The sequence below is a fragment of the Anabrus simplex genome, chromosome X (assembly GCF_040414725.1).
Source record: "Anabrus simplex isolate iqAnaSimp1 chromosome X, ASM4041472v1, whole genome shotgun sequence".
NCBI lineage: Eukaryota > Metazoa > Arthropoda > Insecta > Orthoptera > Tettigoniidae > Anabrus > Anabrus simplex.
This window is the reverse complement of record NC_090279.1, coordinates 188,790,935-188,815,155: the sequence shown is the minus strand read 5'-3', so window position 1 is coordinate 188,815,155 and position 24,221 is coordinate 188,790,935. Positions and strand designations below refer to the sequence as shown.

General features: G+C 37.9%; 1 protein-coding gene across 1 annotated transcript; it reads left to right on the top strand.

The window, feature by feature from the left end:
- Positions 1-8,368: 8,368 nt before the first annotated feature.
- LOC137503176 (uncharacterized) lies at positions 8,369-20,524 on the top strand. Its single transcript, XM_068230668.1, has 3 exons — positions 8,369-8,496; positions 11,536-11,661; positions 20,422-20,524. Exons 1-3 carry the CDS (start codon positions 8,377-8,379, stop codon positions 20,506-20,508), a joined length of 333 nt encoding a protein of 110 aa, XP_068086769.1. The 5' UTR covers positions 8,369-8,376; the 3' UTR covers positions 20,509-20,524.
- The last annotated feature ends 3,697 nt before the right edge of the window (positions 20,525-24,221 follow it).

Sequence of the window (24,221 nt, the reverse complement as noted above, 5' to 3'; positions counted from 1 at the left end):
AGCCAAGCTTAGCCGAGTCGCCCTGAGGTGAAGCACCAAGCAGAGTGGGAACAATGCACTGTGCACAGGACCTCTGCACCTCAGTTTGCATGCGTGAGATTTTGGGCGTTTGAGACGCCCTGACCTAGACCTATGAATGTACCTGCTGGGGATATTTGTTCTAATCTTCTGAACCATCCTGGCATTCTGGAAATTGGAGTGGATAGTTATCCAAACTCCCAACAAACTGAGAGCAATTAAGATGGCACCTCCCGTTTGGCAGTCCTTTTTCTGGCCTTCACGGAGAGAGTCCGTAGTCTAGGTGATGGACGATATACGCACTCCTGCCTGCTGAAGAGGGAAGGCCTCCACCACAGTGTGTTCATGTGGTGCTGAATTCACCCTGGCCCACACCCTCACAGTGTGTGCCCATCCTTCTGTCGTAATACAGAACCTTGGCCTGCAGGAAACATTCAAACTCATACTAGCTAGTGATGAGAATTCTGTTGATCTCATCATTCGCTGTATGTGTGTGAGTGGACTATTGAAGCGCATACAAATTTCAGGTGTTCTGTTATTCGCTGAGTACCGATCTCGATAGCTGCAGTTGCTTAAGTGCGGCCAGTGTCCGGTATTCGGGAGATAGTGGGTTTGAACCCCACTGTCGGCAGCCCAAGATGGTTTTCCGTGGTTTCCCATTTTCACACCAGGCAAATGCTGGGGCTGTACCTTAATTAAGGCCATGGCCGCTTCCTTCCCACTCCTAGCCCTTTCCTGTCCCATCGTCACCATAAGACCTACCTGTTTTTTTTTTTTTTGCTAGTTGCTTTACGTCGCACCGACACAGATAGGTCTTATGGCGACAATGGGACAGGAAAGGCCTAGGAATGGGAAGGAAGCGGCCATGGCCTTAGTTAAGTCACAGCCCCAGCATTTGCCTGGTGTGAAAACGGGAAACCACGGAAAACCATCTTCAGGGCTGCCAACCATGGGGTTTGAACCCACTGTCTCCCAGATGTGAGCTCACAGCTGCGCGCTCCTAAGCGCACGGCCAACTCACCTGGTCCTATCTGTGTCAGTGGGACGTAAAGCAACTTGCAAAAATGTATATATATTCATTGAGTTAACATTCCCTTTTGGTACGTATGTTTGTGTCTATTTCATTTTGGTTTAGTAAAGTTTTTATTTAATTTTTTACCTCATTTACAAATATGTTTGTTCAGTAAAATTTTTATTATATTTTCATTTTTTGTTTCCACTTAATTTGTTTAGAAAGGATGGTTGCCTAGTTGTACTTTTTCTTAAAACAAAAGACCACCTCTTCTTCCCACATTGAAGTTTCATTGTATTTATTCTATTAATTAATTTTGTGTGGCAAAAATTTTGTAAGGCAGACCCTCCAGCAAGGGTGGGCGACATCTGCCATGTGTAGGTAACTGCGTGTTATTGTGGTGGAGGATAGTGTTATGTGTGGTGTGTGAGTTGCAGGGATGTTGCGGACAGCAAAAACACCCAGCCCCCGAGCCACTGGAATGAAGGTTAAAATCCCCGACCCGGCCGGGAATCGAACCCGGGACCCTCTGAACCGAAGGCCAGTACGCTGACCACTCAGCCAACGAGTCGGACATTTATTCTATAATGTATTAGTATTCGTGTGCCTATCTTTCTATGTATGACTTGTGGAAGTTGTTGTAAATTGAGCATAGCCTTTTTATATAAACCATACATTTTTGTTAGAATCATTGTATATGTTTACAGGGTTACAACAGTGACTTTTGGAGGAAGCACAATGTACGAGACTATGTGATAAGCAAACATGCTGGGTATACGACGTGCATATGTGGTGTCCGGACTGTGAATAATGCTTTCTACAAACACGCAAAGAAACATATCAACGTGAAGCCTTATCGCTGTGGCTACTGTCTCAAATACTGCTCCATAGAACGCGCCAAGATCCGCACTCATACGGCCTTCATGCATCCTGGTCTGCCTGTCCGGTTGATTGACGACAGGGACTCTGCTCAACAGGTAAGGTTATATTTATACATTCTTGACAACTTCTTAACCACATGTTGACTGACTGACCATTCCAGGTAATTATAGGCAGTTCCACAAGAGATCAGAAGATGTTTAGTAATTTTTCTTCTTATACCATATCCTCATTGGATGTCGGCCATCATCTGCGTGATCTGGTTCTTGTTCTCAGCAACTCGGAAAAGAGTGGGATTTCTGAGCCCATACCATTTTCGTAGGTTCCATAGCCAAGATATTCTCCTTCTTCCCCCTACTTCTCCTTCCTTCAATTTTACCTTGTAAGATAGGTTGAAAGAGTCTATATTTATCATTTCGAATGATATGACCAGAATACTCAAGTTTCTTCTTTTTGATGTGCATGACCTCTGGGGTCCAGTTTCATCAACATTGGTTAAATCTTAACCCTGAGTTATACAGTTTTAGCTCTGAATTTGATTATTCATTCTGTTTCATCAAGGAGGGTTAATTTTAACTCTAGCTTAAGGCCAGAGTTAAGTTAACCATCCTTTCACCTGGGCTGAAGTGTTAAAGCAAAATGGCTGCCGTAAATTATGCGTTTGATGCAGAGTTGTTTTATTTAGATTTGTTAAACGGTGTTTCTAACAGAAATAGGCCTACAATAAAAAGGAACGACTTTCGAAAGTCTATCGGAGGAACAATTTCTGAAGAGTTAAAGACTGTCAAAAACTTCCGTCAGTAGTCGTCAATGAAATTCGCAAGAGGTTAGTATACATAACTGATTAAAACAGGTCTCTCTCTCCTCTTCGAAAGGTATTGATTGCATTAAGGGTTGTTTCATGTAATGGTCGGAGACAACAAGGGTCTTTTTTCTGTTGATTGTCAAGTAAGTAGTGATTCTAAGCTCCAAATTTATATAGTTGCAAGATGCTTTGTAACGTGGACAACGCTATTAAATCCCTTGTTATTTTTTCCTATGTGTCCTTTTCTTTTCTTTTTACTCCGTCAGTCTTCTTGCATTCTATTATGCTTTGGTACTTGGTGGCTAACTGAATAGGTAACGCTTTTGCTGAAGCAGAAAAATTCGTGCCCCTATTTCTCTTCTGAACTTTTTCCATTCTTTGATCACTGCAGTCAGTTCTGTCACATTCACGAAAGAATATCTACTATGGAATTGAGAAGGAAAACAAAATACCGCGCAAGAAATAAACAAAAAAACACGCAAGAAGTGTGTTCATAATCTCTGATTTTTAGTCACTGCCTCCTTGATCGGTAAGGCAGCTGTTTCCATTGAGAATTAAATACGGTGTTGGTTAACCCTCTGCTGAAAAAGCTTGGTGAAATGTGTGACTCATAAGAATGAGTTAAACCAAGCTCACTAGCTGCAGTCGCTTAATTGCGGCCAGTATCCAGTATTCGGGAGATAGTGGGTTCCAACCCCACTGTCGGCAGCCCTGAAGATGGTTTTCCGTGGTTTCCCATGTTTGCACCAGGCAAATGCTGGGCCTGTATCTCAATTAAGACCACGGTCGCTTCCTTCCCACTCCTAGCTCCTTCCTCTCCCATTGTCGCCATAAGACCTGTCTTTGTTGGTGCGACGTAAAGCAACTTGCAAAAAAAAAAAAAGTTAAAATATTAAACCTAAGTTAACAAATCCAGGGTTAGAGTATATTTAACCCACGTTGATAAAACCGAGCCTAGCTCTTTGTTCAGGTGTTGGAGTGCTTCACTGTTATGTATTCTGTCAACCCATGATATTCTGAGCAGGCGTCGGTGGCACCACCTCTCAAAGGATCTAAGTTGTGGTGGTCTCTGCTAGGGTTGAAGTCTCTGCACTATAAAGTAAGATAGAAAATGCATAATACTGAAGTAAACTCAGACGGAGATCTTAAACTCTCTGTTATAAAGAAGTTTGCTCATTCTCTTGAATGCAGTCCTTGCCTGTTCAATCCGGGACCTAATTTCATCAGCATTGTTTTAGCTGCGATCAAGTACGCTGCTGAGATACATTCATCTAGACCAACTTGTAAAGAAAAATGATAACCTTAATGAGGCTGTAGAATATAAGAATCCATTATATTATCAAATTCTAGTATATTTGAAAATGCTTGAGAAGGATCAAGAAAAAAGAATTGGAATTTCTCCACCTACAGATAGCCCTACAACTTGTTCCTCCTCAGTTGAAGCTATAGGTGACAGCAAGGAAGTTCTTGACACACCTATATCCCCCGCTCCTCCTCCTCCTCCTCAGGTGCAAGAACAAGGAAGAACGCATCATCAATATTACACCCGGCGCAAAACTGTGAAAGAATGACAGGAGTTACTGTTCCAAAGGAAAGCAGGCTTAATAAGATTTGACAACTAGGAATTAGTTATATTTTCATCTACATTAATAATAAGAGCCACACTGTGATATCAGGATTTCTTCATTTCGATAATTACTTATAAAATGTATAATTTTTAATTTATAAATTGATCTTTTTTCATGGATTATTAAGAAAAGAATATTTATTAGGACAATTTCTCTATGGAATATTGTACAAGTGTTTCCTTGACGACTGCTTTCTATTGTAGAAATAATTTATATATTTTCTCTTGAGTTATTTGTTTGTTTTAATCTTGTCAATCTTATGTTAATTTCAAGGACACTTCCTCTAAAGCATTACTTTGTCAATTTTATATTTTTCATCTAAACTGTGTTATGTGGCTGAAGATGTTGATAATATACGAAACATGTACCACTTTTGACCAATAAAAATTGCCTTAGGCAATCATTGTATCGACTAGGTGGAAAATAAATAAATACTTCATTGTGAATCTATTGAAGTGCGATACGGACCATGAAGCTGATTTTATGTAATGTTTGTTTATGTCGAGGGTCTGGATGTTGATGACATGCCATATTTCTATTGAGTGGTCAGGTGCAATGGTCCAATATATACAAACTCTGTTCATGGCACCTCGATTACAAATTATCTTTTTATTTTGCATTTTTTTTTTTTACATTTGTGGGGTTTTCTATATTTTAAGAGCATTTCCTTCCCTTGCTAGTGCAGATCCAAGGAAGACCAGACTCCCTTTTCATTCAGAACACTTAAAATTGGAGGAAAAGCTTCCCCCTGGTCATGAAGAAACCTGGACTACATGGAAGGCACTGAACAGACTAAGAGCAGGCGTTGGAAGATCAAAAACGATATGAAGAAATGAGGCCTCCTGAAGGGTGATCAGACCCTATGTGAATGCGGCGTGGTACAAACGACAAGGCATCTTATTAATTGCCCTCTATGCCATGCTAAATACACAGAACTTGATCTGGAGCAGGCCAGTATCAGTGCTGTTAACGTGGCCAAATTCTGGGCCGATATTTTGTAAATATTTTTTTAATTTTAGGTAAATTTGTAATTTCATATATTTTATCTAATTTGCATCTGTAATCTATATTGTGCTACTGACACGAATAAGTAAATATAGAGCATTTCCTTTGATTTTGGAGAATTATTCGGTCTTATTGTGGAGGAAATTGGTTTCTTTAGGTATTTTGTCCCTTTTGTCATATTACCATATTATTTTAAGAAATTACATCTGAAAGTCTTAACCAAGAGTTATATAAATATTGAAATAAAACATTTCAATATAATATTATGTAGTAGTATTCTTATTCTTTTGAGTCTTTGTTTCTGAGTCATATTTATAATTTGTAGGAATTAATTTCTGAAGTTTTCTTATAATTTTCAAAATGTTTTTTTAGACTTTAATTTTACAAATCATCTTTTATTATTTCTAGTTCTTTTCAGTGTTTCTTTTTCAACCAGTATTCATTGTCTTCAGCAGCCTCCACATAAATGGCCTATATTATTTACTTTGTAAGTTTGTGTCTAACTTATTAATTTATGAAGTATTTTTGAACATTCATTTTTAAACATAATTTTATTATGCATTTTCCTAATTTTTAGGTCATTGAATAACGTCATTTTAAAGTGTATTTTTTAATATTGTTTATGTCATCAACATCCGGGCCTTACTTACGACCATTACTTTGGTCTTTTTCATGTTTAAACGCAGACCTGGTGCAGCACTATGTTCGACCACACAGTTTAGTAATGTCTACAAATCTTCAGCACTTGTTGCAAGCAGAACCCATTAACAACGATGCCGTCCTGTTTACTAATGGTCTGTCCCAAAATTGAGTTCTGGCCTCACTACTGTTGAACTTGTACATAGTGGATTGATCAGTCATCAATTTTTGTTAGAATTGTTGTAGATATTTGCAGTGTCATAACATTATGCTGATGATATAAGGGCGCATGTGGTGTTCTTCATTGGTTAATTCGTCTGGCTTGGGTATTTGTGCCATCTTCAACATAAGAATTCATCTGTGTCATAATTAATGGTTAATCTATTATCTCACGTTTTTCAGCCAAAAGAGCGTAGGGAAGCTGTTTGCTGTCCACTGTGTAAAGAGGTCTTTCCTGAGGATTGGCCATCTGTGCTAGCTCACATGACCAGACATTATAACTTCAGCCCATATCGGTGTGGCTCTTGTAAGAAGACTGGAGCTAGTCTAGAGAGTTTGTACAATCACTGGCAAGAAGAACATCCAGGTTCTTCTGCTGTTGTTGAGGAAACGGGAGAAAAGATACCTAGCGACATGGCATGGATGATTGAAAAACTCTCTTCTCTGTGGGGTGTTTCTCAACCACCTCGACGGAAAGTAAGTACTTATTATTCTATACTGGCTTCATACCCTTGTACAGAACTCAGTTGATATGAACAAACAAGTTTAGATTACTTTAATCGTTCCAAAAATCTATTAGTGTTGATCTCTGCTCTGACAGTAGCTATATTGAATATAGTTTTTCCATATTTATCAAATGTCTAAGTCTGAAATCTTGATAATTCCACCTTAGGGTCTACCTGAAGACATGTATAGAAATTGCAAAATATTCCCCCACCTACTTTTTTTCTGACTTCTGCTTGTTTGGTTAGTGCTTTGGAGTTGGCAGTAAAATATAAAATTATCTCTAGTTTTCTACAAAATAATACACACATATCTTAATTTTTTCACCAACAAGAGGAAGAATAACAAGTACAACACAAGAGCTGCAGAATGAGCAGCATGCTTACACAGGTAGAAAAACAGGGCAACTGTGTTGAAAGTGCGCTATTATGTTGAGACACGTAATCTCCTGTTAGGAAGTGCAGAATTTCAGGGCCTGGTGGTGGTGGTGGTGGTGGTGGTGGTGGTGGTGGTGGTGGTGGTGGTGGTGGTGGTGGTTACTGAAGAAGAAGAAGAAGAAGAAGAAGAAGAAGAAGAAGAAGAAGAAGAAGAAGAAGAAGAAGAAGAACAGAAATCGGTTGCCGTTTCTATTGTATGTATCATCATTATCATTTTCCAGCTCCAGTTTCCCAGTTGTGGTGTAGAAGTGCTTGCCACTTTTTCCTGTCAAAGTATAGTTTCTGTTCGTCTACGTCCTCCCACTTGACATTCTTCTTGTTGACCTCCGATTTCACTGTCTCTATCCATCGATGTCTTGGCCTCCGTACTGGCCTCCCCCTTTCATTTCTCAGAGTAATTCCTTGCTGTTCTCGCTCTGTCCGTCCTAATAATATGTCCAAACCATTGTAGCCTGTGTGTTCCTAAAAGCTTGGTAACAGGTATTTTAATGCCAGCCTTGTTGCTGTTTGTTCTTTTCTAATCTTGGCTTTCGTGGTCTTTTGGTTTGTTGTTCTGATGATTTTCATTTCTGTTGACTGGATTTTACTAGTAGCCTTGTTATGTAAGGTACACGTTTCGAGTCCATAGATGAGAATTGGAATGAAGTAGATATGAAACAGGGTCAGTTTTCCTCTCTGGGGTATTTTATCATCCCAGAGTAGATTATTCCCTCGCTGGACTGGTAATATTCCGTTTCCTCGTTGGACGGGTTCTGTTTTAGGCTGCATAAAGCGGGACCATGAAAAAAGTCTGTTAAAGGCAGATTTCTGGTTTATTCAGGGTCCAGTTTATACAGGTTTTATTGTACACATATGTAACATTTAGACATTTTATTGCACTTCAAAGACTCGTATAATAGAATTAGACATTCAAAAGGTATCTACTTAATGGCATGAAAATAAACATTACCATACTTGAATTCAAAACTTCTCCAAAAACCGTTACAGTAGTTAGTGGAATGTAAAGCCAATAACATTGTTGTTGTTGTTGTTGTCGTCGTCGTCGTCGTCGTCGTCGTTGTTGTTGTTGTTGTTGTTGTTGTAACCCAAATGTTATAAAATATACTTGTCTGTAATGAAGGCAAGATAAAAAAAAAATTGATAACTGTGTAGTGTATGTTTTCATGTTCTTGGTTGTGTTTGTTACAGGAGAGTACCCAGCGAGTAGATGTCTATCCATTCTGTTGTCCTATGTGCCAAAAGGTGATGAGATGTAATTCTAGCAACTTGCGTCGCCACCTCTACAAGCATTTCCATTATCGACCGTTTAAGTGTGGTTACTGTGAATATAAAGGCTTGTCAACAAGTGAGGTGAGCAAGAAATGCCTTTCTCTCTTCAACTTATAACAGCTGGAGCCATTCTGGCTCGTTTTATGTTTTGATCAAATCTGTTCTCTGAAATCTTGATGATTCCACTTTAGGGTCTTCTAGAATTTGAAGTGGAAATTCAACAGCTGAGTCACTGTGTTAATTTTGCCCACTAAATAAATACACTACTTATTTTGCACGATAATTCATTGACATTTAAAGAAAATAGAAAATTACAACCAAATTTTAAAGCATGTGATTACTGTAAAAGTTCAGTTTTAGAATACTGAATATTAAAAGTTGTTTTAATAATATACAAAGACAAAGCAGGAAAAACCTCTTTGTGTCACTTGAGTAGTTTTGAAAGGGTATATAACATAATGGTTGCATTAATATATCTGAACAGCCCTTTATTATGTAAGGAGGAATCCCATCTGGCCCACTTAGTAGATTTAAGTTTCTCTATAGCCTGAATATATTCTTTTTCATCTATATGCAACACTGGAAGTGAAGAGTTTGTTTTCATGTGAGATCCTACTTCATTATTACCTTTGTAACTATTACTTACATATACCTTGCTGAAATATTTGGCAAAGCCATCAGCTATTTGCTTAGTGCTTCGTAGAGGTTCACTGTTTAAAGTCATAACTCTGGAGTTTGATGTATTTTTCCGTTCATTTTTAATTGAAATATGCATTTTCTGTCCATGATTTTGAAAGCTTTCTCGTCTCTTTAAACATGATCTTATTGTATTCCGAATTCTTCATACGTTTCCGATAATATTCCTTTAATTTTACGGTTTCAAGAATTGCCTTCGTAAACCAAGGTGGATATGTCTTCCTGGTTTTTATTTTCAGTTTTGGAACAGTTTTGTCCAGTATCTTGTCAAAAATGTGATAGAAGTATTTTAAAGCTTTATTAGGATTTCTGATGTTTTTTAGATGATCCCACTTTTCTCTTTCTAGCATTTTGTAAAGACTATGAAAGTCTGCTTTTGAGAAATTGTGCATAATTCTTTCAGGGTTATTAATTTTATTTGTTTTATAAAGAGTTTCAAAATCTATAAAGAGGGAAGGATGATGAAAATCTTCACTAACCAACGGAAAATCATTTTTAGTAACGTTAAAATTAGTCATATTGGTCAATATTAAGTCAAGTGTCCTTCTGTTATGGTTTTTAGCACAGTTCATTGATTTAAGGTCGTGATAGGAGAGAAAGTTTGCTAGAGCCCGGTAACAGGGACCTCCCTGCGTTAGGTCATATTGATTATCACTTATTGCTGATAGATTAAAATCTCCAGCTGTTATTATCCTATTAAATTAAATATCTGGACATTCATCAAATAGTTCGTAAAAAGACAAGTATGTTTCCATTTTAGAATTAGGTAGAAAATAAACTGTACTTATATAGTAAGTAAAGCCCCCATGTACACTTTTATGACAATATATTCTATATTCTCTCTTCTGAATTCAATTCTATTAACGGTTAAATAATCCTTCATGGCAATTAAAACTCCACCTGCTCTAGCAAACTTTCGATTCCATCTGTACACAGTATATCTGTTACCAAAAAGCTCACCATCGTATACATTCTCCTTCAGCCAGGTTTCTGTGAGGATGACAATGTCATGTTCAGCTGATAATATGTTGTTATAAAATATATTTGTTTTTTGTGTTTAGACCTTACACATTTTGATAGTAGATTGAAATATATTTGCTACTAGACATAGTGAAAAATAATTAAAAGGTAAATTTGATAGACATCGTAAATTTTATGACAAAGTGGCCAGGTCTTCAACTGATTTTACTGTATAAACATGTCTATCATCCATTTGCTTTTTCAACCTGATTGCACTTGACCACACATAGGCATAATTTTTTCTTTCTTGATTTTTCTAGCTTCGGAGAACAACTTCCTTCTGAGTGCTGTTAAACTATGGTTTACGTGAATAGAGTCTCTGAATGTGAATCCAGTGTCTACCGTGTTCAAATTCCTCTTCACCCTTCATTGTTTCATAAAATTGTCCTTATCAATACGTCTAACAAATTTTACTACTATTCCAGCATTATTCTGGTGTTGAGACTTCTTCAGCCGATGACAGGTGTCGATCATTTGATCGTGGATGTTCAGATCCAGACTGTGACCCACCGTTTTAACAATATCAACTATGTTTTCATTCGCAACTTCCGGGATCGCATGAAGTTCCACAGTGTTCCTTCTCCCATATTGTTCAAGATCATCGATCAGCATTGTTGCATCAGCTAACTGTTTTTTGAGAAGAGAGTTTTCATTTTTGAGTTCCGTTATTGTCTTCATGCAATTCTCGATCATCTGATATTGCTGTTTTATCAGAAGAGCTTCTCATGAGCTAGATTTAATAATTTTCCCAGGTCACCATCAATTATTTTTGTTTGTTGTTGTAATTCCATCATAGTGTCCCGAACAGATGTCAAACTCTTCACCTCACTGTTAATTTCCATCAGGAGATTGAACATTTGCTCCAAGTTCAGAGTATCATTAGCTACACTTTCTTTGTCTGTGCACTTCGTTGTTAAGCATTTTTTACAATACCATTTCTGTTTAATAATTTTTGAGAGTTCACCTTCGTCCTTGAAGCCTGCACAAGTACTACGGAACCAGTTGCTGCATAGCCCACGTTTTATTTTTCCAACTGTATCCTGACATAAGAATCACCATCAACAGCGTCATATGCCCTCACTCCATACAAGCACTACGGAGAGGTTCGAAATTTAATCCAGGCCTTTGGCACGCAATCTCGTGATTAGAAATTATATACCACCATCTCTCCTACACTGCTGGCCAACATTCTGATAGTGAAATTTTTTCGACCAACGGGACTCGAACCGGCTAACCACCCTGACTAAGGTTATGAAATGTAAAGTAGCTAACTCTTTAAGCAAAATGCAAACATCTACTAACCATGCCCATCTCTGTTAAAATAAGTCAAGCTCCAATGCCATTTCTGTGTTTTTACCATTGTTGTTATTATATTTTGTGACTCTCCTCTGTATGTGCTTGCAGGTGATTCAGCATACAGTATCCCATGGGGATGGAGTGCTTCCCAAAAGTGTACTCTCCAAGCAGCCTGTCATAGAGGGACTGGAAGATCTTGTATCTCTATGTATCAAGAGCTGTCGGACTGGGAAGGTAAGATCCTTCAGCATCAGATATTTATATTAGATAATGTTCCCAACGTCTCATCTATATGGAACCCTGAGCAAGCCTGGAATTATTTCTTATTTCTGGTTGGCATTTTTCAACCTTCCACTCTAAACCCTGCCAACGGCCATAGCTGTGTTGAAACACCGGATCCCATGAGATCTCTGAAATTAAGCAACATTGGGCATGGTCAAGATTTGGATGGGTTGCCATGCACTGTTGGTGGGGGGTAAGGGACTGGAGGAGCGGCAAGAAACTGGCCACCCTACCATACGTAAACTCTGGCTCAGGCACACCTCTGTGGAAGTTCGAGCCTGCCTTCGGGCAGAATACACCCTTACCTTGCCTTTACTCTAAACCCTCTTCATCACCTCTTAGTCTCATAGGGGGTGTGATAACTGAGTGATCTCCTCTAGCTTCCCACCATTGCATGTAGGGTTTTTGAAATGAAAAATCACATCCTTATGTTTTGATTCCAGATAAAACTGGGGTACCATGGCTATGATCACAATATTGACAGCCATGTAAAATCACAACCTTTCTTAATTCCTTGGTAGCTGTTCTTTCTTGTCTTTCATGACCTTCCACCATTCTGACCCATATCAGAAGTCTGTAGTCATAAAGTGGAATTTATGATCTGATATTGTGCTTTCCAAACCACTTCCTTCTCCTCCTTATCATAATCATCATCATCATCAGTTGAAATAGTATGCTGTATCACATGTTGCTGCTTTTACCTCCTATGAACATGATAACAATGCCACTACTTTGTGCCTCACTAATATGTAGACCTAAATGTAGACTGTTATGTTTCATGCTTGAGGATTTGCATTTATTAATATACAGTGGAACCTCGATTTACCGTTTTTGGAGGGACCACGGGGAAAAAAAAAAAAATGTACAACACGGGAAAACAGAAAATCCGAGAATGAATGAACCATCAATAATTTAGCTAAACATCACAAAAAATATGTATACTTATAATCTTACAAACACCCCTAAACCAAACCAAACTACAGCCCCAATGAGCCTTCCACCTACCAAGCGACCACTGCTCAGTCCGAAGGCCTGCAGATTATAAGGTGACACAGGGTCAGTGTGATGAATCCTCTCGGCCATTATTCCTGGCTCTCTAGACCGGGGTCGCCAACTCACCATTAAATAGCGCCTCAATTAAAGGTAATCGTAGAATGAATCAAACTGTTCGAAAAACCTAATAACACCAAGCCAAACAACACTCGACCTCAAGTAGTTTTTAATTCTCTAATCTAATGAAATAAAGCACATTGGATACAAAAGCATCCAACATGATGGCGAAATCCCTTTTTCTTTAAATCTTCCATTGTAATTTGGTCACCGGTATACTGTTCGTAGGCAGTTTATGAAAATCTTGTACTGCGTAAATTAGGCCTACATAATTTTTTAAATCAAGAATCTTTATTTGCCATTGATCATATACAATGAAATAGGCTTCGTCAACCGATAATATAGTACTTAATATTACTAAGGCTAAATGAACATACACCTTTTATTAAAACTTAATACTAACATTATGCATTTCTAAGAATTCAGAGGTATTATAAAATGTATTTTCTATTAACCAATCATACATTTTTCTTTTAAAATTACTTAAAGGAATGGACCGTGCAGAATGTGGTAATTTATTAAATAATCTTTAACAACTGATTTTATGTGAGTGAGCAGTTTTTGACAGCCTGTGAATTGGGATGTCAATGTCTGCTTTACCCCGAGTATTATGAAGGTGAATGTTTTCCCTAGTACTGAATTCATTTATGTTGTTTTTAACATATGTCAAAGATATATATAAATATACAAATTTATAATTGTCAGTATTTTAAGCTTAATGAATGGTCAATTGCACCAGCCCTACACATTGTTCGGACAACCCTTTTCTGTATTAGAAGAATATTATATACATAAGAAGAATGCCCCCATAATAACAGTCCATAAGTAATGTGTGACTGGAAGAGACCAAAATCTGCCATCCTTAGGTACTGTGCTAGATGAGGAATGTGATTCCAAGAGGGAGATAAAATCTAGAATAGAACAGGCCAGGAGGCAATTTTTTAGCATGAAACAGCTATTTACAAAATCGGACCTAAGTGTGCAATTAAGAATGCGAATGATTCGGTGCTATGTATTCTCCATTTTTCTCTTTGGATGTGAAAGCTGTTTTAAAAAAAGAATTGATGCTTTTGAAATGTATCTATATCGCCGCCTACTCCGAATACCGTGGGTGCTGAAAATTTCAAATGACGAAGTCCTTCATCGCATGAAGAAACAAAAAGAACTATTACTTACTGTTAAAAAAAGAAAAATCCAATATCTAGGTCACATTATGAGAGGCGAGAAGTACCAGCTATTACAACTCATCATTGAAGGTAAAATACAGGGGAAAAGGTCTGTTGGCAGGAGGAAGAATTCATGGCTGAAGGACATCCGAAGATGGCACAACTGCACTTCAGAAGATGCTCTCCATGCTGCAACATCACGTCCAGAGCTGGCTATGTGGACCGCCAACCTCCGCTAGGAGAAGGCGCCTCAAGAAGAAGAAGGTAGTCACTGCTAACTAAATCCCTGAATTTCCATATCAAATAGGCCACTCGTGATATTTTTTTTACAAACATGATCAATGTGTGTTTCCCAGTTCAATTTGGCATCAATATGAAAACCCAAAAGTTTGACTGACTGACTTTCAATATCTTTGGATAATCCTAGTGTGAGAAATTGAGTTTTATCCTGATTGCACAACAGCCTATTGGATGAAAACCAATGCATTGCAGTTGCAAGAGCTTCCTGTGACATCTGATGCAAACCTGAGATGCTCTGGTGTTTTGTAATTAACGTTGTATCGTCCGCGTATGATATAAGAGCATGACATTTGACATTTTGCAGTAAATCATTGACTGCCAGAATGAATAAAAATGGACCGAGGACATAGCCCTGTGGCACACCAGTTGTGACTTTCTTCAATGTGGAATACGTATTTTTAATTGAGACAAACTGATATCTGTTATTTAAGTATGAATTATGTTCAGCGAGAGATACTCGACACCATACATCTCAAGCTTTGCAAGTAAAATTTCATGATTAATACAATCAAAAGCTTTACTTAGATCACATAACACCAAAGAGATCGCCTGCTTGTTTTCAAAAGCTGTTAATATCTGATTAACAATTTCAAGAACAGCAGTAGTAGTACCTTTACCTTGTCAAAACCCAAACTGACAGTCAGATAGGAGATATTAAGTTTCAAAATAGTTGCTAAGTTGATTGTACAAAAGTGAATCAAATATTTTAGAAATTGTTGGAACAATTGAGACTGCACGATAGTTCTGAAGAAAGTCTTTGTCGCCACTTTTAAAGACTGGATTAACTTTAGAAATTTTAAGTAGATCAGGAAAAACTCCAAATGCTAAACACTTATTAAAAATAAAAGCTAGAGGTTCAGAAATCAAATGTATTATTCTTTTGATGATGTAATTAGATAACCAATAACAATCCATACTCTTAGAGTTTGATAATTTTTAAGCTAACTTTAATTACTTCATCAGATGTGATTTCAACCCAATGGAAAGTGTTTCGGCGGGAGGATTGATTGTGAAGAAAGTCACTCGCAGCTGTACCTGTTGCCTTAATTTGATCTCCCCTTTTACAGAGTTTAAGAAATAATTATTCAGTTCTTCCGGATCGAGAAATGTGTTTTGAGTTCGAGTAGGGATATTTTCTTGTACTATAACATCCCATGCCGCCTTGCATTTGTTGGGTGCATTCTCAATATATTTTTCACAAGCTAAAGTTTTGGCATGAATAAGTTTTCTTTTATATAACTTTTTACAATTAAAATAAGCTTTATACACGCCATTCTGCTTGGTTATGTTGAACTAGAGAATATGGTTTCGAATGTATCAATTCTCAAGTTCTCTAATGCATTATATTCCATTCTGTCCGTCACTAATCACAATCAAATTGGAAAGAGAAAAAATATCATCAAAACTTCCAAATTTACGGTTATTCGCAAACTTGAGCTCAGCTGGAAAGCGCGTTCGTTGTACAAGTCGGTACGAGTGTGAAATGATGCAAAGTTTTTAAATGTAATGTGCTCAAATAAAATGACTGCGGTTTTTATTACATTTTAACACGAAAACGTGAAATTCCCAGTCTTACATTAGGACCAATGCCTTTATGTATGTAAGGAGTAACATCGGTTCTGGTCTCGATAACATAATTTTTTTTTTTGCTTTACGTCACACCGACACAGATATGTCTTATGGCGACGATGGGATAGGAAAGGCGTAGGAAGTGGAAGGAGGCGGCCGTGGCCTTAATTAAGGTACAGCCCCGGCATTTGCCTAGTGTGAAAATGGGAAACCACGGAAAACCATCTTCAGGGCTGCCGACAGTGGGGCTCGAACCCACTATCTCCCGATTACTGGATACTGGCCGCACTTAAGCGACTGCAGCTATTGCGCTTGGTGATAACATAATCGTATACGATAATATTAAAATACTGAATTTGTGTTACTTAAGAAGGAGCAGTTTCGATTCCTGCCTGAAAGCTCAGTGACTATACAGTGCCCTGAGTGAAATGCCGAAAACCTATGCGGCGATACACTAAAAAAAGTAAAAAAAATAAACATCTAAACCTGGACATAATGTAGACGTTTTGCAAGTACGAACATTTGACGAAGCTTGTTCCATATTCAAGTAGAGCTGTCAAAATGTACTCTGTCTCCTTCCAATTGTTGTGTACACTTTCTGCTTTATGATTTAGATTCTCTAAAACAATGTAAATGCGGTGCAAGTTCACCGCCGATCGCTTTTCCGGTATAGTACTTGCTCAAATTACCGCAATGATGGGACGTTAACACCAGGATCCATAAGTATGCTGTAGCCGACCTTTCGTGAGATACAATTTCTTGAAAAACGCATGATCGAGGATTTATTGTTGATGGGGCTGAAGTTTCTGGGCGGTTGATATGGGAAATCGTTTCTTGGAGGAACGGATAATGCAGGATTTTTACAACGTAATTTAATTAAAATGCTCGCGGGACCATGTAATTTGAACGGATAATACAGAAAAACATAGTTTCAGGGAACGTATAATCGAGGTTCTACTGCATAGCAGATATATGCTCTCCATGTAACACTCCTGCGAAATAGGATTCAAAAGTTAAGGGGTGGTGTACCCCTGATAAACCACTAGTTCTTTCCAGGATTATGAGTTCTGCCCTGCCGGGGAAGGCTAGGTTTCTGGCCTCTATGGACAGAGTGTTCCTCTTCTGGTGCTGTTAGTGTGTTTTACAGTGTATAGTTTCCTGTTGAACTTAATCTCCTCAGGATCATGAGCATACAGTATCCCATGCTATGACCTGACAGTACTGACTTGGTGTAGTGAGCTATTTGCAGTTTATTATGGTATGTTTGTTTGTCCAACCCTTGTCCCGTTTCTCTACGGTGGTCGGGTATGAGGTGAGATGAATATGTCGTGGTAGGTTTTTATGACCGGACGCCCTTCCTAATGTTAACGTCATCAGAAGAGTTATGAGATGAAATGAATGACGTGATATGTGATAGTAAGAAGGAAGAGGGTGAAACCCAGTGCCGGCACATAGCCTACTCTTGTCGAATAGCACCGAGGGGTCTGCTCAAGGTTAACGTCTCCATCTGACGGACGAATCACCATCAACAGCGTCATGTGTTCTCACTCCGTATGAGCACTGCGGAGAGGTTCAAAATTTTATCCAGGCTTTTGGCATGCAATCTCATGATTAGAAATTGTATACTACCACCTCTCCTAGTGTGCCGGCCAACATTCTGATGGTAAATCTTTTTCGACCAACAGGACTCGAACCGGCTAACCAAGGTGTCATACCGTTTAGACTTCAACGCCTTAATGATCATGGCCACCAGGCAAGAATATGGTTTATTACGGTATAATTATTATAATTAATAATTTTATGGCAGATTAACATTTTGAGCTCTGGACTTGTAATTTGTTGTTCTGGATTTGTGTTTGGTATGAGGTTGTATGTTTAGGATGTTCAGGTCCAGTCGTTTTGGTATGTTTTGTATTGTTTGTTTGTGTTGCGAGTTTAATCCGATTCTTTCAGATTGCCAACTTAATGTATAGACAACCTGGAAAAAAGGCAGCATGGCTACCCTTATAGTTAATGAATGTGGATTTCTGTTTGAGTACCTCGCATTTTGAGTAGTGATGTTCGATTCCGACTTTAACACAACTTTCGCTTCCATCATACATATTTTTCACCCTTGTCAATATCTGTTCATTTACTGCTTTTGCTCTCATAGCTCCCCATATCTTGTTTCTACGGACAGTCATATGCCTTCTCTACCACTGACAGATGTAGCACTGAATTATCAACTGTAGCGGTATTGGGTGATGTTTCACTTGTGGGCTGCAGGCAGCTGCACGTTGGTTCTTACTAGTCTTTGTCAAACATGAAACTTCTGTGTTTCAGCATCCTGCCTATTCACCCAACTTAGCACCCTGTGCCTTTTACCTATTCTCTAAGCATGCTGAAATATATGAAAGGCAGTCATTTTTGATCAGCAAATGAAGTAAAAGTAGAATCACAGTATGCATTATGAGATGTGGCTTCTTTTAATGTTTCCAGAATCTTTACCAACACCCAAGTGGATAACTTTGGAGAGGTTTATTTAACTATGAACAGTAAGGACCTATATGCCTTTTCCCTTTAATGCAGTATACAAGGCTCTCCATTGAGATTAGCAAGAGGGTGCAACAGGGCAATGAATTCTACCAGAGTGTAAGAAACCTTGTCTGGAACAAGGAAGTGTAAAAAGATAATGTACAAAGTGTATTATGCACCCTTATTGACTTATGCACTGAGAGCTGGACAGTGACAAGTAGGGAGGAGCATAAAATTCAAGGCAGTGAAATGAAATACCTAAGAAGTATGATATGAAAGACAATGAAAGACAGATTGAGAAACGAGAAAGGAGTCGGAATGGAAAACCTAAATGAGTGAACTGATAGGAATAAACTAAGGCGGTTTGGACATGTAAAGATGATGGAAGAGAAAACAGTACCAAAACAGATGATGGGTGTGAAGTTCGAGGGAAAGACAGAACAAGGTGGATCGATTTGATAAAGAGAAGTGCAAGATGAAGAAACCTGGACTGGGACAGAATGATGGAAGAGTAATGGTGGGTGGAGAAGTGCTATAAATGCCCCGATCCAGCAGGAGCTGGATAAGGGGAAAGGAGGAGGAGGAGGAAGAGGATTGCATTTTTGATTTCTACCCCAAAATTTAGAGAGGTATTATTAAGTCTTCATCCAAGGACATTTCATATGGATTGGAGTTCATCTGAGGTATGATTAAGAAAACCTTTCGACCCATATTTATTGAATGGAAATTCTAAGTTTCCACCAATAGAGCATGTTTACCTGCATACACCCCAGCGTCAGTGTGTAGGGTCTGACACATCCCACTCTGATGAGTCTAGTGTCAGACCTAAGACGAAACGCTGATTGATAGAACAAATGCCTGAAAAGCCTTACATCATATTTATTGGTTACAGTTTCTTAATTAAAAGAAATAAGTTTCATAATGATAGATCCGTATTGAACTGTGATTACAATAGAGTAAAATAATATATTATTATTGGTCCACCTTTTCAATACAAAATGAAAATTACATAGGGACTAGTTTCGACCTAGTAATAGGTCATCATCAGCCTGAAGTAAGTCAAAGATCGAAGAAAACATAAACAATGTAAACATAAGTACAGTCTCTTTAAAGGTACATACCAAGTGGGAAGTTGAGTAGAGATATATGAAAAATAATAACTCATCCAAATTGACGAAGCACTGAGCGGAATTTATGTAAAGTTCGGTGCGCCGTATATTATAAAAGACCACTGTGCACTAAATGATGCAATAGAGAAGAATAGTAGGTTGAATGCTGGCTTCTTCTTAGCTGTTGTATAATCGAAGAAATTTACGTCGTGTTTTATAAGGTATTGATAGACGTCAAAATACATGTATTACCTTATAAAATACCTTATAAAACACGACGTAAATTTCTTCGATTATACAACAGCTAAGAAGAAGCCAGCATTCAACCTACTATTCTTCTCTATTGCATCATTTAGTGCACAGTGGTCTTTTATAATATACGGCGCACCGAACTTTACATAAATTCCGCTCAGTGCTTCGTCAATTTGGATGAGTTATTATTTTTCATATATCTCTACTCAACTTCCCACTTGGTATGTACCTTTAAAGAGACTGTACTTATGTTTACATTGTTTATGTTTTCTTCGATCTTTGACTTACTTCAGGCTGATGATGACCTATTACTAGGTCGAAACTAGTCCCTATGTAATTTTCATTTTGTATTGAAAAGGTGGACCAATAATAATATATTATTTTACTCTATTGTAATTACAGTTTCTTGTTATTATATAATTATTATTAAATAATATTATTATAATATTATAATATTATTAAATAATATAATAACAAGAAACTGTAACTAATATTAGTAAGCTCAATACGGGCAAAAAACATGAAATTAGTCTTATGCAATTATATTTATTGATCATAGTTAGTTCTTCTGCAATTGAGTCCATAAGGTCAACATATCACCTATACCATTTTAGTTATATACATTGCCAAAAGTACTTTAAAATGAACAATTCATTGGAATAAATAATTTGCTAATTTTTATTTGTTTGCAGACTGTGACTCTGGTTTCTGACAGTGAATCTCCTTTGACAAGAAAAGCAGACCTGGCGGTAGACAATTCGTATAATGTTTGCTGCTAGTTGCTAACTATCCGGATGGTAATGTTGTTCCTGATCACGAGGAACTGTGATATGATTTTTATGAAGATCATTAGAACTGCACCAAATATCTGTATGGAATGTGCAGGGCAGTATTTTCTTTAAAGTCCCCATTACAGTGAAGTTCTAAGCCACACACACTGAAGGATCTAGGAAGCCAAAGTTTATCTTGGGTCTTATAACATCACTTTTCTTCACCTAACGTTGGGATAAAGTGAATAGCAAGCATTGTTGGCCTTGATCTTTGGTCTCGTAAAACAACACTCATCATCATCATATTGAGTAGAAGATAATTTTAAATAGACGACATTTTTTCCTATACCCGCAAATTAATAGCAGAAACAAACATCCCTACAGGCTTTGACAGTAAGATAAGCTGATGATATCACCTATGTCCCTGGCTTTTCCTGAAAGTAACTATTCTTTCTGATGAACCATATATTTTAACCATCAGTCAGGGTTGGTGAAGTCTGATGATGTCTTAGTTTTGAATAGTATATCCTTGTTCTATGAAGGTGGTTTTCTTAATTAACCCTTTCGCTTTCAAGCTCTCAGCTGGTGGATGTTTGAAAACTGTCAGCCATATTTACCCCACTATGCACACACTTCTTTTAAAATTGCATGAAAGGCACACCAATAAAGATATCAACATGAAAGTTTGTAAACTTATATCACTTATTATCACAGCAAATGAGTCATGTCTCTAAACCAGAAGTTTTGAAGTAATTCTGAGAAATGGCGTTAACTACACAAGTTTGTGATTGATGTCAGTAGAAAGGTTGTTTTATTGTGTACCAGCATGGTAAATATCATGATTCTATGTGCATTAGATCCAAGGATAGATTAAATTGTGTAAAGTTATGCATCACTGAAAAAGTCAGCCATTTTTACATAAAATACACATTTCTTACTGGACGTGCTGGATTATTATCATCGTCATCTGCACTTTCTGATTTGGACAAAGAACATCACAACTCGAATAATTGTTAAGATATTCCGTGATATCATCGTCAGCTAAATGAACTCTCTTCGCCATGTCACACGCGATAAATGACTAGGTCTAACCTAAATGAACTAACTGCATCCAACTAATTTAATACTTCATTAACAATAGGCACCTAATTACCCAAGAAAACTATTTAAATAATGAACTAGCAAGTAAACTAAATATAATGCCTATGATACTGCTTAATTTCACTATATAATCAGTATCATCAATAAAAACAGAGAGAAATGCTTGCATGTTTGCTACCAACTACGACGTAAACACAGTGAGCACGTTTTAAACTCTAAGAATATTAATAAATATGGATATTTGGCAGTTTCTGTGGAGTATAACGTGAGTTAAAACTGTGCTCTTCTTATTCCGTGCAAAAGGCTGCTATTTGGCATGTAAATAACGAAATAATAACAGTAAAGGCCCATAATGATGGATCATTACCATGACAGTTTTCACAGGAACCGTGGATACTAATAAATTGTTACCTTGAAAGCATAAGGGATAAGGACCGTTTGCCAGTAAAATAAGAATCAGTACATGCATGCATACATACATACATACATACATACATACATACATACATACATACATACATACATACATCATCATTATAGACTGTTATGCCTATCAGTGTTCAGTCTGCAAGCCTTTGTGAATTTACTAAACGTCGCCACTATTTGCAACTAGTGCTGTGGCCTCATTTAGTTCTATACCTCTTATCTTTAAATTGTTAGCAACTGAGTCTTAACCATTGTCATCTTGGTCTCCCTCTACTTCTCTTACCTTCCATAACAGAGTCCATTATTTTCCTAGGTAACCTATCTTCCTCCATTCGCCTCGCATGATCCTACCATGGAAGCCGGTTTATGCGTACAGCTTCATCAAGTTCATTCCTAACTTAGCCTTTATCTCCTTAATCCGAGTACCCTCCTGCCATTGTTCCCATGTGTTTTTCCCAGCAATCATTCTCGCTACTTTCATGTCTGTTACTTCTAACTTATGAATAAGATATCCTGAGTCCACCCAGCTTTCGCTCCGGTAAAGCAAAGTTGGTCTGAAAACAGACTGATGTAAAGATAGTTTCGTCTGGGAGTTGACTTCCTTCTTACAGAATACTGTTGATCACAACTGTGAGCTCACTGCATTAGCTTTACTGCACCTTGATTCAATGTCACTTACTGTATTACCATCCTGGGAGAGCGCACATCGTAAATGCTTGAAATTATCTACCTGCTCCAGTTCTGTATCACCAATCTGACATTCAGTTCTGTTGAATTTCTTACCTACTGACATCAATTTAGTCTTTGAAAGGCTAATTTACATACCATACTCATTGCACTTATTTTCAAGTTCCAAGATATTAGACTGCAGGCTTTCGGCACAATCTGCCATTAAGACCAAGTCGTCAGCATAGGCCAGATCGCTTACTACGTTTCCACTTAACTGACTCCTTCCCTGCCGCTTTATACCTTTCAGCAAATGTTCCATGTAAACTACGAACAACAAAGGTGAAAGATTACAGCCCTGTCTAACCCCTGTAAGTACCCTGAACCAAGAATTCATTATACCATTAATTCTCATTGCAGTCCAATTGTCAACATAAATGCCTTTAATTGATTTTAATAATCTACCCTTAATCCCATAGTACCCCAGTATGGTGAATATCTTTTCCCTCGGTACCTTGTCATATGCTTTCTCTAGATCTACGAAACATAAACACAACTGCCTATTCCTCTCGTAGCATTTTTTCAATTACCTGGCGCATATTGAAAATCTGATCCTGACAACCTCTCTGTGGCCTGAAACCACACTGGTTTTCATCCAACTTCCTCTCAACGACTGATCGCACCCTCCCTTCCAAGATGTCAGTGAATACTTTGCCTGGTGTACTAATCAATGAGATACCTCTATAGTTGTTGCAATCCTTCCTGTTCCCTTGCTTATAGATAGGTGAAATTACTGCTTTTGTCCAATCTGAAGGTACCTTACCAACACTCCATGCTAATCTTTCTACTCTATGAAGCTATTTCATCCCTGCCTTCCCACTATATTTCACCATTTCAGGTCTAAATTCGTCTATTCCTGCTACTTTATGACAATGGAATTTATTTACCATCCTTTCCACTTCCTCAAGCGTAATTTCATCAGCATCATTTTCCTCCTCCCCATGAGCTTGGTTGTTCACAACACCACCATGAAGATTTCCTTTTACATTGAGAATATTTTCAAAATATTCCCTCCACCTGTCCAGTGATTCCCTGGGATCTATTATGAGTTGACCTGAATTACCCAAAACACTGTTCAGTTCCTTTTTCCCTCCCTTCCTAAGATTCTTTATTACTGTCCAGAAAGGTTTCCCTGCTGCTTGACCTAGCCTTTCCAGGTTATTACCAAAATCTTCCCACGACTTCTTTTTGGATTCAACGACTATTTGTTTTGCTCTGTTTCTTTCATCTACGCCCAATTCCCTGTCAGCATCAGCCCTTGTTTCGAGCCATTTCTGAAAATCCTTCTTTTTATGTTTACAAGCTGCTCTCACTTCATCGTTCCACCAAGATGTTTGCTTTTTCCCATCTTTACACACAGTTGTTCCTAGGCATTCCCTTGCTGTTTCCACTACAGCATTTCTGTATGCCACCCATTCTCTTTCTATATCCTGAACTTGCTTACTGTCTACTGTTGGGAACTAATCATA